The sequence below is a fragment of the Falco biarmicus genome, chromosome 12 (assembly GCF_023638135.1).
Source record: "Falco biarmicus isolate bFalBia1 chromosome 12, bFalBia1.pri, whole genome shotgun sequence".
NCBI classification, from domain to species: domain Eukaryota; kingdom Metazoa; phylum Chordata; class Aves; order Falconiformes; family Falconidae; genus Falco; species Falco biarmicus.
The window spans coordinates 14,004,078-14,019,321 of NC_079299.1; the positions used below are offsets into that span (position 1 = coordinate 14,004,078).

General features: G+C 39.9%; 1 protein-coding gene across 3 annotated transcripts in view; it reads left to right on the forward strand.

The window, feature by feature from the left end:
- MTA3 (metastasis associated 1 family member 3) overlaps positions 1-5,742 on the forward strand; it is a 135,920-nt gene extending 130,178 nt beyond the window's left edge. For all 3 annotated transcript variants that reach the window (XM_056357434.1, XM_056357436.1, XM_056357435.1), the window contains one exon: positions 1,382-5,742. In XM_056357434.1, coding sequence (XP_056213409.1) covers positions 1,382-1,393 — 12 coding nt within the window. In that variant the 3' untranslated portion in view covers positions 1,394-5,742. The remainder of the gene's footprint in view (positions 1-1,381) is intronic.
- Positions 5,743-15,244: the final 9,502 nt, after the last annotated feature.

The following is a 15,244-nucleotide window of genomic DNA, read 5'->3' on the forward strand; positions in this document are numbered from 1 at the left end:
TCCATCTTTCAGGCAGCTAAAATGAATGCTTCTCTGCACCTTTTAAATACATTAACCAAAATAAATGTATTTTTCAGGCTCCCTTTAACCTCTAAGAGCACAGTATATTCTCCTGATTTTTGACTTTTTGTTTTGCTTTCAATTATGTTCTCTTCTGTGACCTGGTTACTTGTCTGGAGCTTGCATTCCTGGGGAATACTCAACCAGTAACTAAATATGTGTTTGAAACGTAACATGCAAATTATTATTTTAGTATTCAATAGAATTTATTTTAAGCGGATCCTGTATTTTCAGTGTCACGTGCCACCATTTTTCAGTTTCAGAGTTAACAGTCCACTAAGATGAAAGGGGCAAATCACTTCTTGAGTTACCATCTCAGATCCCTGATGCAGGTAGGCACATCAGCACCCTCTGGTTTGTAGTCAGGTCATATTTTCAACTTGAAAAGTTTGAATTAGAAAGCTTGGTATCATTTCGTGTTAGAGGCCCCTGTTTGCTTTAATTCATTTCCATAAGCTCAAAATCTCTGTAATTTATAAAACTACCTAAACAAAATCTGGGATTCTGGTCTTGAGTGAATTCAGAAAGTAGGTAATTTTCCAGTAACATCTAATATTCAGGACTCTGCCAATGAAGGTGGTTGTTGACATACTCTGTGTGTCTCATTTCTGTGTTTTCTGATACTCTACCATGGATACACTCAGCATCGTGGTTATTGATTAATAATAGTGGAGAGACAGTCTAGTTGGAACATAACAAAGCTTTTTGCTTCAGAGTTATCTATCCTTGGATGTATAAGATTACAATACAAACAGCATGGCCACCTGTAATGAATGTTTCACCTGTCATCTAAGAGTCTAAAATTAAAGTGAATTTACTGAATCTGAAAAGCACTCATACCAAAAGCACAAGAGATTCGGGTCATGCATTATCTGCAGGCTTGATACAGTGCAAATAACAATTGCTCCCAGTCCATCACTTTTACAGAGGCAACACATGTACTTGGGTGCTAGTGAGGTACTTTCCTCTGTGGTTCTTCATTCCTGTATTGATACGAAATGTGAGGGTGCACCATTTGAGCATTCTGGCCCAAGATTTTATGTAATTTAATGTTATTGTCCAAATATTGTCTAACACCAACTCACTTTTCACTAAGCAATTATCAGTTACTAGTTGGAGACAACTGTGAGTCATCAGTTGATGGACAGGGTTCACTCTTGTTGACTGCAAGTCACTTTTCCATGAACTAGCCTTCCTGCTCTGGTAAGAGTATTTGTTATGTTTGTTATTGGCTCTTGAGCAGTCTTCTGTTAAAGACTGAGATTTATCTCTTCTGTTGTCTCTTTCTTCTTTCCCTCCTTTCCTCCTTCCCTCCTTACAGAAAAATCCGTAAGAAGTTCACCAGATCACAGCTGAAAAGAGCTTCCAGAACACCTTGTTCTCCGATCATTGCAAAGGCAAAGTCTCTCATGAACAATAGGCAGGCACGAACACAGCCAGGAACTATCATGCACTGAAGATATAACAGCATCAGCACCATAATCATGTCAGAATCATGTATAATTGTGAATACAACAGGACCTTCCACATCTTCAAGACAAAAATGCTGTACGGACAGATTGTGGCTGGGTTCTGTGTTCTGGGCAGGATCCAACAGCAGCCCTTGTTCTCCCTCATCTCTGCAAGGGCTACTTCTGGTTCACTGTGCAGGCCTATCCCAGATTGTCCTGCTATTCCCTCCATTCCCAGTCATCAGCGTTGGCTGGTCAGGGAGGGAGTGTTTGCACTGACCGCACTGAAGGGGTGTAGATGCAGAGTCCACCCACCTTTACTTGTCTATGCCTTCTAGTGGCTTGATACAAAAATACACAGCTTTCAAAACTATTGCAGTGTCTTTAAAGTGGGATTTAGCCTTAAGGGGCTTGCATTTTGAAAAACAGCTGCAAATGTTGGGTGTTCATATTTTCCAGTATTGGCTTGAGTCACTTTGGATTTGTTTTTGTGAACTGTTGAGCATCGAGACCCTGAAATGAGGACAAGAAGTAGTTGAGCAGTTCTGAAACTTACACTGAATTAGGAAGTGCCCATAATTAGTGGCCAGTGTTCAAAAAGCTGGCCGTATTAGCTTTGGGTAAAATCCTGGAAAGTATTATGTGTGGCAGTGAACATCCAGCTGGACTAGTTGCATGTGTAGGAACTGGTCCCATTGTCTGTATATTTGCAAGCATCGACCGATTTTTTTGGGTATTTTTTGCATTTCTTGAAGCCTATTCTGAACAGTGAAAACCAGCAGAACGCCATTCCTAGGAAAACATGAAGAAATAGAGTATTTCCTAACAGAAATGTCTCTCCACAAAATAATTTCTACATTTTGATACATCTGGATAAAAAGGTGTCTTGCAGAATGCTTTGAAGTCCATAATTGTAAGGCTACAGGTGGATACTTACCCTGGAGAGATGATGTGCCTTTTGAAACTACTTGTAGGAAACTGTCCATCTCCCTGAAAGTGGGAATGGCAACAGAGGCAGGTCTTTTTTCTACTCAGGTACTTACAGGTGAACAATCTCTGTCCCACTTTGAAATCAAGAGGCAACCAGTGTGTAGCACTGCTGTGTAAACCTCGTTGGGACATGTTGATTATCTGAGGCGAGTTGTGTCCTTCAATAGGTTTGGTTTCCGTATGGCTTTGTAAGAGGTAGTCAGACACTGAACACATCATAGTCAGCTGAGATGAGCTTCAAGACTTTTTTCCCCCCCCCCCGTCTCTTTATTAGGTAGCTCTAACGGTGTCATATAGATGTCAGGTTTTCATCCAACTGTGGATGTGCCCTCAGCTCTGTCATCAGACAAAGATCTAAGTGGTGTCTCATACCTCTGAGTGATTCCCCCAAAATTATTTCCCTCCCCATGCGATTTATGGTTTCAGCCTGAAAGAGCATCTGTGATCTTGGTCTGTAACTAGCCATACTCTCCATGTAGGAATTTGAGCTCTTGAGACAGTGACTCAGATGCTTCTTCAAAGAAGAAAGCGACTTGACCTCCTGAAGGGACTTACTGATGATTTTCTGGAGTGATGGATCCAGGTCTTGTTCAGTGTTCTTCACCAGTATGAAAAGGGTGAATATGAAGGAGAGATTATGACATGAAGTGCTTCTAGTACCCTGAGCACCCTAGTGAATGTCACTGATTTGAAGTCAATTGGAGAAGGCCTGGGATTCATCTGCTTACAGTTCTTTCCAGTAGCTGATGAAGTGTGCAGCCCTAGGAGTCTCTTCTAGCCACAGGATCTGCTTTTTCCTCACACCAGGAGGGCTTTTCATCAGATAACTGAGTGGAGACAACCTATTCTTATTAGTAAGAATTGCCTTTATTAACTATGACATATGGGAACACCTTTTCTATAATTGCTTCTTCACCCATTAAAATAAAGAAAACATGATTATTCAGCAATCTGTTTGACTGAAAGTATGAAAACCGTGAACAGAAAGAGGTTTGTCTCCCTCAGGCATCAGTGAAATCGCACACAGCAGACTCATTTTCAAAGTGTCGTTAGCTGTAAGGTGGTGGATTTTTTACCATGCCTTATTAAGCTTGTACTCAGATCATTTCTTTTAGTCAGTGTGCTACAGTGTCTAGCCAGTATTTTGTAAAATCTCTCTGTGTTTCAGCTTTTGACAAAAGTATTAGTATCCGTAATAGTCTGATGTGAAGTCATTTTTTCTTCTTTCCCTCTGAGGAGAGAGACTGGTAACATGGCCCTGTTAACGCAGCCAGCTGCCTGATACCGTTATCTTTTGCATCAAATAGCTAAGGTAAGGAAGAATCCTTTGCAGCTTCAAGGTGAGGTGCTTCATCTGAATACACTGGAAGTAATGCTGTGCCCCTGCCTGGCAGCCGTTTCACAGGTTGCAGCGTCACCCCTTGGGGCGGTAAGGCACGGAGACTGATCGCTGGAATAACTTCTGCGCTGTCTTTAAACTGTTTTGCATGCAGCTGCACAGAGACTTTCCCTCCCCTAAAATGCACACAGTGCAGAGAAACTGCATGCCATGTATCGCACCTTTGTCTTTACCTGCTCTCTCTCCATGTTACCTTTCCTGCAAGATGTTCTCCAGAGATGGATACAGGATTTACCTGTGAATGTCGACTGGAAGTGATGATGGAAGATCAGCTGAAGACATGTTCCTGCTGGGTTTGGGCATAAAGATTTAATTTTTTGTAGAAATTGTGACACTCCTTACCACAATGTGTAATACCATGCTTTCTGTCAAGTAAAAAGATTTTTCCACTGGCTGTAAGCAAAGATGACACATTCCTATATAAACCATGAGAGTATATCCACAGCAAATCAGAGCTCAGTACTGTTTTTATTAAGCTTCCCAAGATAATTATTTTATAACTAGCTAACATAGATCATCAACAATGACAAAGAGTATAAATATAAACCTCAGAAGCAAGGACAAGAAGTTTGGTACTTAGCGTGGATGTGAGCAAGAGAATCTAGGCAGCATCAGCACTGCATTTGCAATATGATTTGTTTTCCTGATAGCTAAATAAGAAATTTTGTCTGAAAATCAGCCGCTCCTCTTGCAAATACAGGGCTAGAAAAACATGCAAAATGCACCATCTTTTTGTGTCCAGAGGTCTCATATAAATAGTAGGCAGATTGTTTTAATGTTTAAAATGTCTGTGTTGCTGATTTCAATTATACAGCTATTCTGCTCTCTTGAAAAAATTAGTATATTGTTTTCAGATTAATTTTAAAGGCCCCTAATTAGCAATGAAAGTTTTGTTTCTGTAGGATGGAAAAAGGAGATTTGAGATACTTGAGACTGCTTGAAATGTGTTGGTGATATAAACCAGTATCTTTTAAACTGGTGTTTTGATTAAGGGCAAATATAGCCTTCATTTCTGCAGTCCAAACTTCCCAGCATGTTATGAAAAACTGGGTATTGAAACTGAAAAGAGAAACAAACAAGCAGTAAATGGTGAACTGGAACGTGCACTTTTTATTAATCTAAAGTAAGATATTTTTTTTTAATAAATATAATTTCAACACAGGTACTTTCCTAAGTATGAAGGCTTAAATAAAATGGAATGGCTGCGTAGTAGTGTCTGATATATTCACAGCATAACAAGCCACAGCCTTTTGCAGAGAAAATTATAGTCCTTCAGAAATACTATATATTGCGTAGTATGATATAGTGGACACAGTGTCTTCATATATGTGTACTGCTATAGTAATGGAAGTGTTAGAATCCTCTGGAAATATCAGCAAAATAATACTAATTTTTCATTTTCTTTTGAAGGTCCTTTATATAAACCTGTGTCTTCATAGGCCAGAGTGGGTGTCGAGAGATCTGAGTTTATATAACTTGCACAGTGGGATTTTTTGGACTAAGTCAGGACTTTTTTATTCAAAAGTTGCATGTTGAGGGAGGAAATGTAATTTTGGAATACATGGGTTTTGGCTAAGAGTTTCGAGGTTGTACTATACAATGATCAACAAATTTGCAGAATATGCTCCTGTTACTTATAAAGTTTAACAGCTGGTATTGAAATACAGTACTGATTAAATAAAAAAGAGAAGCATTAAAGACCTGTCTTAAAAATTCTATTGTTTAGACTAAACGTGAATTTCTCAATGGAACGGTAAAACTGGGAAGCTCAATGTTGAGTGTTCAAGAATGTGGAGCACCTTAGAATGGAACATAGTACTATTTGATTTGCATTAAAGTGTCTTTGTGTACAAACTTTGTGACTCGGCCCTTTTTGCAGGAAACTATATTTCTGCATTGACACTGTCATCCTGTTTTACAGTAGCTATTGAATAATCAAAAGACTGAAAAATCATGAACTTTTGAAACTGCAGTATAGTTAAAGGCACAAGTAGATGAAATGGGGATGAGGAAAGAAGACTCAAAAGCCATGGACAGACAGACATGAGGTATTGGTCATTGCAGTGGAACACTAGAAAACTACTTAGGATTGAACTGAAATCTAGGTGAAAGGACTCAAAGGCCACAAAAAATACTAGAAGTTACAGTGCATTGCAGTCTCCAGTGCACTGGCCCATCTAAACTTTGTGGGTTGGTATTAATATCAAAACCAAATGTTCTTAATTTGGTAGCACCTAGAACTGGTGGCCCCTATGTGAATATGGGACATAATCGGAATTCTCTTCCTTACTAACATCTGAAGTAATTTCCCCAAATAAGCTGGATGTTTTTTGCACAGAAGGAGAATCATACAAAGGGCTTCTGAACAGAAGTAATGGCTGCTGCTTCACAGGTTTGTTCAGTGCAACTGTTTCTATCTCCTAATTTCCCTCATATGTCTTGGGGAAGGCAGAATTTATGTGGATCCATGCTTCTTGGTCCACACACTAGTTTTTGTTTCAAGTGTGTGCATTAGAATGGATTATCTTTTTCTTCCCACCCCCCTACCTTTCCCTAAAGAGACCTGTGCAGATTCCAAGTAACAAAACTCAAGTTCTTCTGTGGTGTTTAGACTTACTTGGCGACGAGTTAAATTTACTGGTCCTTCTGGGTGAGTTGCATTGGTATCAAGGAGGGGATGCTCTCTGGAAGCAGTCCTTTGCTGGGGGAACTGAGGAAGCAAGCATCTTTAATCAGGCTCACAAGAAATCTCAGTCAAAAAAGGAGGAGGTCCAAGATACACATCAGTTCCAACATACCACTGTAAAGCCTTTCCCTTGTCTAACTGAAATACATATTTGAGAGCCCACTTTAGTTTCTCAATTCTTTAGTTCACCGTAAAGGTATTGATCGCACATACAAAGCCTCAGCTATGAAAGGACATAAAGTGTTTTTCTTAGCTTTGCACTAGCAGTCAGAAAAAAAAGGGAAAAAAAAAGATTTAAAAATAAAAAGGCTGTGCTGTCTACTTGAAAACAGAAATTATGGGAGAGGGCATTTTACTAGGAGCTGAGTTCTGTTTTGATCCCTGCAGACCATATGCAAAACTTTCATGAAACACTGTAAATGCAGAATGCATTTTCTGGGAGATTAGTGTGACACCATGACACTTTTCCATGAAGGCAGACGTGCTTACAGCTGTTCCATACAATAGGAGATGAGCAGATGAGTGGCTGTTACCGTTTCAACTTAACATAAAAGACCTACATGGGCTTTAGGACCCTGTTACGTTACAGCCACTTGTTACCAATGTGTCAAGACCAAAGGTTTTTCAAATATACATTATTTGTGTATATATATTGTGTGTTCCTTATAAGCTAAACAGAGGGATCTTTATGGAAATTAAAACTCTTTATTAATTTAATTGATGATAAAACTTAGATACCAGGTCAAAGCACTGTCTGTGGCCAGTGGTTTGTAAGATACATGCTCAAATCAGAGTCTGCTTTGTGTAGCTGGGGTGTTCCTTAAGTACTAGAATTGGCACAGGTATTATGTGATGAGGACATTTGGCTTTAAGTGGCTTAATAGAGTCTTGTAAGGAACAAAATCTCCTGCAGGAAATAAATCTTAGTTTGTACTGCTTTGGGCAATAGAATGGGAGGAAAAGGATTAGGGCCTGATTTTGGGGCTTGATTGTCTTCCTACCGAGTTAGCAATTCACAGCTCCAGAATTTCATCCCTAGGGCCAAAGCCCAGTGAACCTGGAGGAGTATCATGACTCCTTGATTTGTTTGTAGGGTTTTTTTTCCCCCTGCTTGCTAGCTGTGTTATTGCTTTGGAGATTTGCTCTGCAGTAATCTCAATCAATAGTTTCATTAATGTGGAGGAAGTGGTTCATATAACCTTTGGGATGAAACTGGCTCTTTCCCTAGTTTCTTCTGCTTAGGCACATAAAAGAACATTCTGTATAATAATAGTAAAAAAAGAAATTTCACAAGAATTTCTGTGAAGCTAAGAAGTAAAGAGTGCCCAACCTTAAATTAGCAGGATATAGCAGAATAGGACACTGAACATGATTTTATTTTGTTAGCTGGGTACAACTGTCCATTACTGAGGGATCACTCATCCTTTTGAGCAGTCCTTTCTGTTCCAGTTCTCTGGACACTGCATTTGCTTGTATTATATTGATCAAACTCTTTCGTTTGTGACGTTTGCTCTGCCCAGTAGTCACATATTGGAAGAACAAACTACTCGTACTTCACCTTTTCAATAAGGTAAGTTACTGGGGCAGATGCAGTGAAAATTTATAGGCTACGATATTGATGAATGGCTCCATATTTGTTTTATTTCTTTCAATCTAGATTTTTATTAGAATTTTAATCTCTTTTTAGACAGTGAATCTAAGAAAAGTTACACTGAATGCCTTTGATCCTTAGGGTATGCATTTAATCCAAAATCCATAAGGTGGTTATGTGGCATGTTCTGCTTGCAGGGGCCTGATGTTAATCCTGCCCCATTGTTTATTTTCCCTGTTAGTAAGCACAGGATTTATTGGCCTTTTCAAGTGGACTAGACTCCATCCTGCAATTTGTAAGGGTACAGTTAAGGCGCGGTTAAATATTTTCTCTTTTATGGTCTCTCCTTGCTCTCCTCTTCTTGTACATGTTTGGAAGGAAGGAGAGCTGGACGTGGCTCCCCTTCCCACTGTGTTTGGGTTTGGTTCAGTCGCTGCTGAATGCCTGGGAGAAGGAAAGGCTGGATCACTGCTGACTGTCCGTTTGTGCAGGCTGTGTACTGGGCACTACAAACCACTCCGACACCTCTAGAGCATTCTGAAATTGTAAGTATGGGGACAGCCTGTCTGGCTGGTGCTGCTGTCACCCATAGCACCACAGTCTTGTTCTGTGGCTAAAGCAGGCTCCATGGCACTGCTGCAGTTTGGAGTGTTAAGAAACGGTTCAGAGTGGCTGAGCCCTCTGGAGATGCTCCCGTTCTGCTGCTGGATAACAAACACACTGACAGCCCTCTCATTTAATGGCATATTTGGATCCACTCCCCTTCTAAGCTGCTTCACCAACACTCGGGCACCCTAATCCTGCCGTGTTATGTTTACTTTGCTTCCTTGAACTCTAATCTCTATGAACTTTAACTCACTTTTCAGACTGATGTCAAGGAAGATTATACTTAAGATGCTATAAGCATCTAGAAGTTTTTGCTCCCTCAGCCCTTCTTCATTTTCCGGTTTAAGGTCATTTTTATTCCATTACTCTCTCCTTTTCACCTTCCTTTCTGCTGGTCTTTCCTTTACTGATAAAGTTCCATCTGATATGCTCAGATCTTACTTGAAATATGACACAGTTGTCAAACCCACAAATTTCTACCTATAGGGGTGAGGTCAGTGAGCATTTGAAGTGGGCTTACAGCTCAATAAGCCTGGATAGCATATTGGCCAAATCGTCAGAATTCAAGTCCAGATTAATATTTTAAACCTTCTCACTTTCTCAGGTATTTGGAGCCAGTGGTTTTGTACTGTGCCTTCCAAAGACTGGAGCTTGCTGCAGTGTTGCAATCTCAACATTTCTGGCTTTTCTACCCTTCCTTAAGGCTTAGAGGAGTTTGGCTCGACTGTTCCTATTGCACATGCCTTGCCAGCCTGTAATTAGACCTCCCACTTGAATGCTGAGTAGCTTTCTCCTGTTTACTGCTTGTGTGGATTAAATTTGAAAGATTTCAGTGGAAGAATATAAATGAAGTGACTGCCTAGCTCTGGATTTTCTCCATCTTCCCTTGATGCACTAATGAGAATCAATTGCAGTTGCTTATTATTTTTAAATAGCAGTTAATTTGAGAAAATCTGATTCACTAGCTCTTTTCATTTTGCTGATTTGATTTCAGCCTTCTGCCCATCTGGGCCAACCTACGTATACTGTTCTAAACCCAGTGTGTAAACTCATTGGTGCACATAACCAAAGACAAAGACACTCAGCCTGACAACCCAGCAAAGTGCTGTCTGCAACAGTGTACTCTGACCCTCTGTTTCCTTATGGGTAAAATCCTCCGTGAAAGAGGGGGCTTTACTCTGCAATTAGTTCTCTCTTGTGCCTTGGAGAGAACCAAAGGCTATTCCAAAACCTCCCATTTAACCATCCGTTCTCTGGATGTTCAAATCTGGTGACAGTATATAAGACTGTGGAGTTGCATAGGCAGAGAAATTACTTCCTGACCGGATCAGTTTATCCTGTCTGGGCGTGTTCTGAAAAAAATCTCATGTTCACTGTAATAACTGTAGAATTAATCTTTGTAAAGTTGCATAACGCCTCTAGAAATGGCCTTCTGGTCAAACTCCTGCATCTGTGCAAATCCTCTTGAAGGCAACAAAGAATCCTGAAGTAGGATTGCAGGCTAAGCTGTAAGCTCTTTAGGTTAGGGCTAATATCCTCCTGTAATTATTAAAAAATACTTTTTAGATTTATAGCTTTGTGGCAGTGTCTGTGATAAAAAAGAGAGAGATTCAAGATCTGGTAGTAGATGCAGGATTTCTAGCACAGGAGAGAATGTCACTAGTTTCTACAAAGTGTGCTGTTGTCTGATGTGAGGAAGAAAAAGATGTATTCTTCTCCGAATCAAGGGGTTGGTGAGGGTTACCAGCTGCTAATGGTCTCCCCACGTTTAAATCTATGGTGTTTCTGTTCACAACTTTTTAAATGCTTTTCACTTCATGGCAAAAAAAAAAAAAAAAGATAGGGTAATACACTGAAAGCTACAGGATGGTTGTATGTGATGAAACATTGCTTTTTTCATTATACACACAGAGGGAAGTTGAAATGTTATTTGTACAGGATAAAGGTGAACTTTGCTCATGATTTTATGAACTACTTTATTGCACAGCTCTCTTTGTGCAAACAGCACTTGACACTCTCTTGCCTTTTGTTATTTCCAGCAGATTGGAGTCATTTGTTTTTTAATGCTGAACAGTGACAGAGCAGCAGGTGTTGGATAAAAAGAATCAAGATCACTTTCAGGTTTTGTGCAAATATTTAGGGGGATTTGTGAAGTACTGTAAAATTCAATTAGATTTGCTTCCTACCTCCTTTTCCCTAGACCATTGATTTGCAGCTCTGGAATAATTTGTCATCATTTCTCCAAAACTGGAACTGGTAGCTGTACTGGACTAAGGCTGTGGGGTCGGTGTTCACTTTGCAAACAGCCATGCTGACTGAAGATGTCACACTGAAACAGCTACTTGCTACTAATCCTCTGCGGGGGGGGGGGTGGGGGGGGTGGGGGGGTGTCTGCCCTCTCTCAGCAGAGAGAATAGCATGGATTCTGCTCTTTTCTGCTTCAAAGTTTGCCTGAAAACTGGGGTTAACTGTGTGGTATTTTCTAAAATGAAAGGAAGAGGATTCATGTGAATCCATTAACAAGGTGGGAGGGGAGTAGAGAAGAACCTCTGATCACCATGGAAGACAAATAGTTCAGGTCAGTAGCATCCTCAGCTGCACAGCGAGATCTGGAAAAGGCCATCTGTCTACAGCCCAGGTTAGCCTCTGGATTTAACTTAGGGACTGTTATCCTTGCAGAAATAAATAACTTTTGATGAGGAGCTACTAAGGTGAAAAAATAGAAAAGATCTTAAATTAATCAATGCAGTAGCAGCCAGATTCAAGCATCTGTATAGTTTTGACTAATTTAATGTCTGTATTTATCTCTGCATGTGACCAATCCAGCGCTGCTGTCAGTGTCTGCTCCTCATCAGTTTTGTGTCCTCATCTGTGTCTGATCGTGACCACTTGTGTTCAATCACTGCCAGTTCAGGAGGGTCTATCAGTCTTCAGCTAGGACTGGATGCCTATTCGTGTCAGACTCTGATGCTTAGACCTTTCTGTCTGTGCTGCTTGAAAAGACCGTGATTTGCTCAAAACTCAGACTACAGCTAGGATAAAGGTCAGTGACATGCTTGGTACAGTTTATCTGTTTGAAATGTCAAGTAAGTTTTCCATAAACTAATAGGTTAATCCAATATGATCACTGAGGAAGAAAGAAATCTATTTTCAAATGTTTCCACTAGCCAGTATTGTCATGAACACAGATACTGAATTTCTGATGGCTGGTGAAATGTATTTCCATGTTGTTTGTAGCTGTGTGCTTACATTCATGTAATTGATTCAGCTGTTAATAATGCAGGATGCTAGAAGTGACTGCAAAAATTTCATAAATATGCAACTAAAAATCAGTAGTGATTACGAACAAAGCCAGTGAAATACAATTTTAGTAAAATGTATGTTGATCGGCAGTCAGGAGGAGACTCACGTAAACAGGCAGTTTTGCCTGATTTCTTGTTATAAGTACTGCAAAGGAAGAACGTGTATTTTGTATTTTGCTAGTCTCCTGAAAAGTTTATCAAAGTTGCAATTCATTTTTTAACTTGAGCACCATCTAGCGTGCATGATAATAATTTAAAAAAATAAATAGAAGGCCAGTTCATTATGGCACTTAGCAGTGTAAGTGTTGGCATGTTTTCACTGTCAAAAGAAAACAAGCACATCAGAGCTTAAGTCCTGCTCATTTTCAGTAAAAGAAGCTTCAAGTGACATACATCCTTTTTAATTTTTGCTTCACTTAAACACTTGCACTTAAAATAAATGCAAGAAATTAACTGCACAAAAGTGAAATGTATCTATTTACAAGCAGGTTAAAAATATAAAAATCAACAATCAACACCTGTTTTTTTCCAGATGCAAATACATGTTTGTGTACTCGTGCAAATATAAAGTGGAGTCATTGCTGGAAGCTGGTACTGCCTGTTCCACCAAGCCCCTAGCTTTCAGCTAAATGTATCTTGGCAGATCTTCTCTAGATCTTTCCCAGACTTGGAATACGGTTGGAGATGAATTTCTTTCCTGTGTGCCTGGATCAGAGTAGAGTGCATTTATGAGAAGTTCAGTGTGCTGTTACTTGTCCTGTTAGCATTGCTTCATGCAGAATGTGTCCACGACATACTGTGGGAGAGGCCCATCCATTATTACCACTGCTAATGAACTTCATACTGCTGTTTGCAATAGGTTTTGTTTGCACCTGTGTTGCAAAGTGTGGCAGTAACTTCTGCCCTTTTCTAGCCATCTCCCACTCCTCATTATAATAAGATGTAGAGCTGCTACATCTTAATGCTGGGGAGCATTACTCATTCTCATGCATCCATCACCAGTCATGGGTCTGCCTCCTGCTGCAAGAGCTCCCATGATGGTGGAAAGATCTCCTGCTCCCATACGCACTTCTGGCTTCTGAGGGGTTTTAATCTTGGAGGAGATAAAAACCTACCATTATATTTTTTTAAAAAAAGCTTATGAGTTGTTCATCAAGTGAATGATTCTTTTGGGAATTAGAAGGCAAAGGAAGGGGAGGTCATCAAGATTTTTTTAAACTTTGGGCTTGAGGACCTGTTGATTTTCTTGCTGCCGTTATTTTATGAAATGGGCTGCTTAGGCAGACAAGACAGTATTATTTTAAGCCCTGAAATGAAAGCCAAAGCTGGTAAAACTACACCTGGAGCATCAACTTTTTATAGGACTGAGGAAAGAAAAAAGCGTATTTGGGGGATTTTTCTTTCTCAGTTCCAACAGGGTAGGGAGGACTCATGGAATGGACATCACTGGTCTCAACAACAGAGCCCATGTGCTCTGGCAAACTTAAGACTTGCTCCTTGCTCTGATACTGTGTTTCTATGTGACCTAGCTCTAATCTGAAATAATTCAGATCAATAGCTGCAAATTTTAATGCTTAATGTCTGTATTTGGATAAAGCTTTTGAACTTGACCTATTGTTCACTGACTCACTGCCCAGACATCTGGTCTCTAGTGCAGCACAAACTGCAAACCTGTCACCAAAGGCACACATCAAATGAATTTTCAGAATATATTGTCCAGATGATAAGTGACAAAAACTACATTATGGTGAATGACTCCATCGCCCACCGGGGTTTGAAAACCGTTCATCAGCTTGCACGTGTTAGAGTTGTATGCTGTATTATCTAGGGAACAGATTTAGTAAAGGCTTGTTTCAGGGGAATCCTCTGGTGGGAATTACCTTCTCCATGCAAAACACCTTTCTCTTTCCTTGAACTATGCTAAGTAAAGACTATGCAGTGTGAGGTAACCTCTTTAGGCAGAGCAAGTTATCCCTTTCTAGCCATTTGAGACACTCTAGAAGTGAGATACCAAGTGGAAAATAAACTGGGCTAGAAAGAAGGATATGGAAGGAAACTGAATGCACCAAACATTCATGAAAATAATTTAAAAAAAATTTTGAAGTTCGATCCCCTACTCTTATTGGTGTTGTGTTTACTGTACGGTAGTTTTATGATGTTTATTTCAGCTCAGATTGTAATATCAATACTGTTGAATGATTCATAAGATATTAATTCAGTTTTTCTTTTGGAAAGAAAAATCTTGCTGCAAACCAGATGTTGTGTCTGATCTGAACTTTCATGGGTAAATTGATTACAAAAGCACACACAAATGTGTTCTTTGTCAGAGGCCTGAAAGCAGGCAGAAACTGCTTATTTTCCCTTAAGTGGAAATATGTTGAAGAGAGCAGCAGTGAAGTGATTTATAAGAACCAGAAAATTACCAGTCTTCAACCTTACTCCCCCCACCACACACACATATCAAAAGACTTGCAGTCTCCTACATTGCTAAGGCATGGTTTCCATTCCAATCTTACCAAAGTTCAGGTGGAGTTACTGCTTTCTGGTGTGCAGCACAGAAAGTGCCACCAATGTAAGGGTTAAGCATGTTGCTGCTGGCACTGCTGGAATTGGTTTGCTTACCTGAAGCACACAGAGCAAAGAGAATTTGGTGGTGCAGTCTCTTAGAAAGCTCAGCTTCAGTGGTTCTCTGTTTCTTTGTGTAATGTCTAAAAACGCAGCATTTAATTCTTAGGTGTTTTAATACTGGCAAAGAAATACTTCCCATTTGTGCTTCACTGGCAATACAGGATTTCAGTATCTTAAAGGAAATTTGGCTTTATCATTTGGGATATAGTTCAAGAGCTTTGCCATTCTGCCTTTGCATCAAAATTGTAATTTTTGATGGGATTTTTAAATGGAGTTTCTATTTGCCAGCAGGAATGTGTATTCTTTCAAGGGTGGATTTAAAAGCCCCTAGATTTGGTGTAACTCCTTTCTTCTTCAGCTGTAGTTTTGTAACATTTGAAGACTTAAGTCTGCTGCAAACATTCATTGGTCCCCACCCCCTCCAAGAGTTTCTTTAAAAGACAAAATCTAACAAATGGGTGAAGCAGCTTGGGCCATCATATCACATGGGATGAGGAGGGACATATGGCATCCCAGCATGAACTGTGGTGT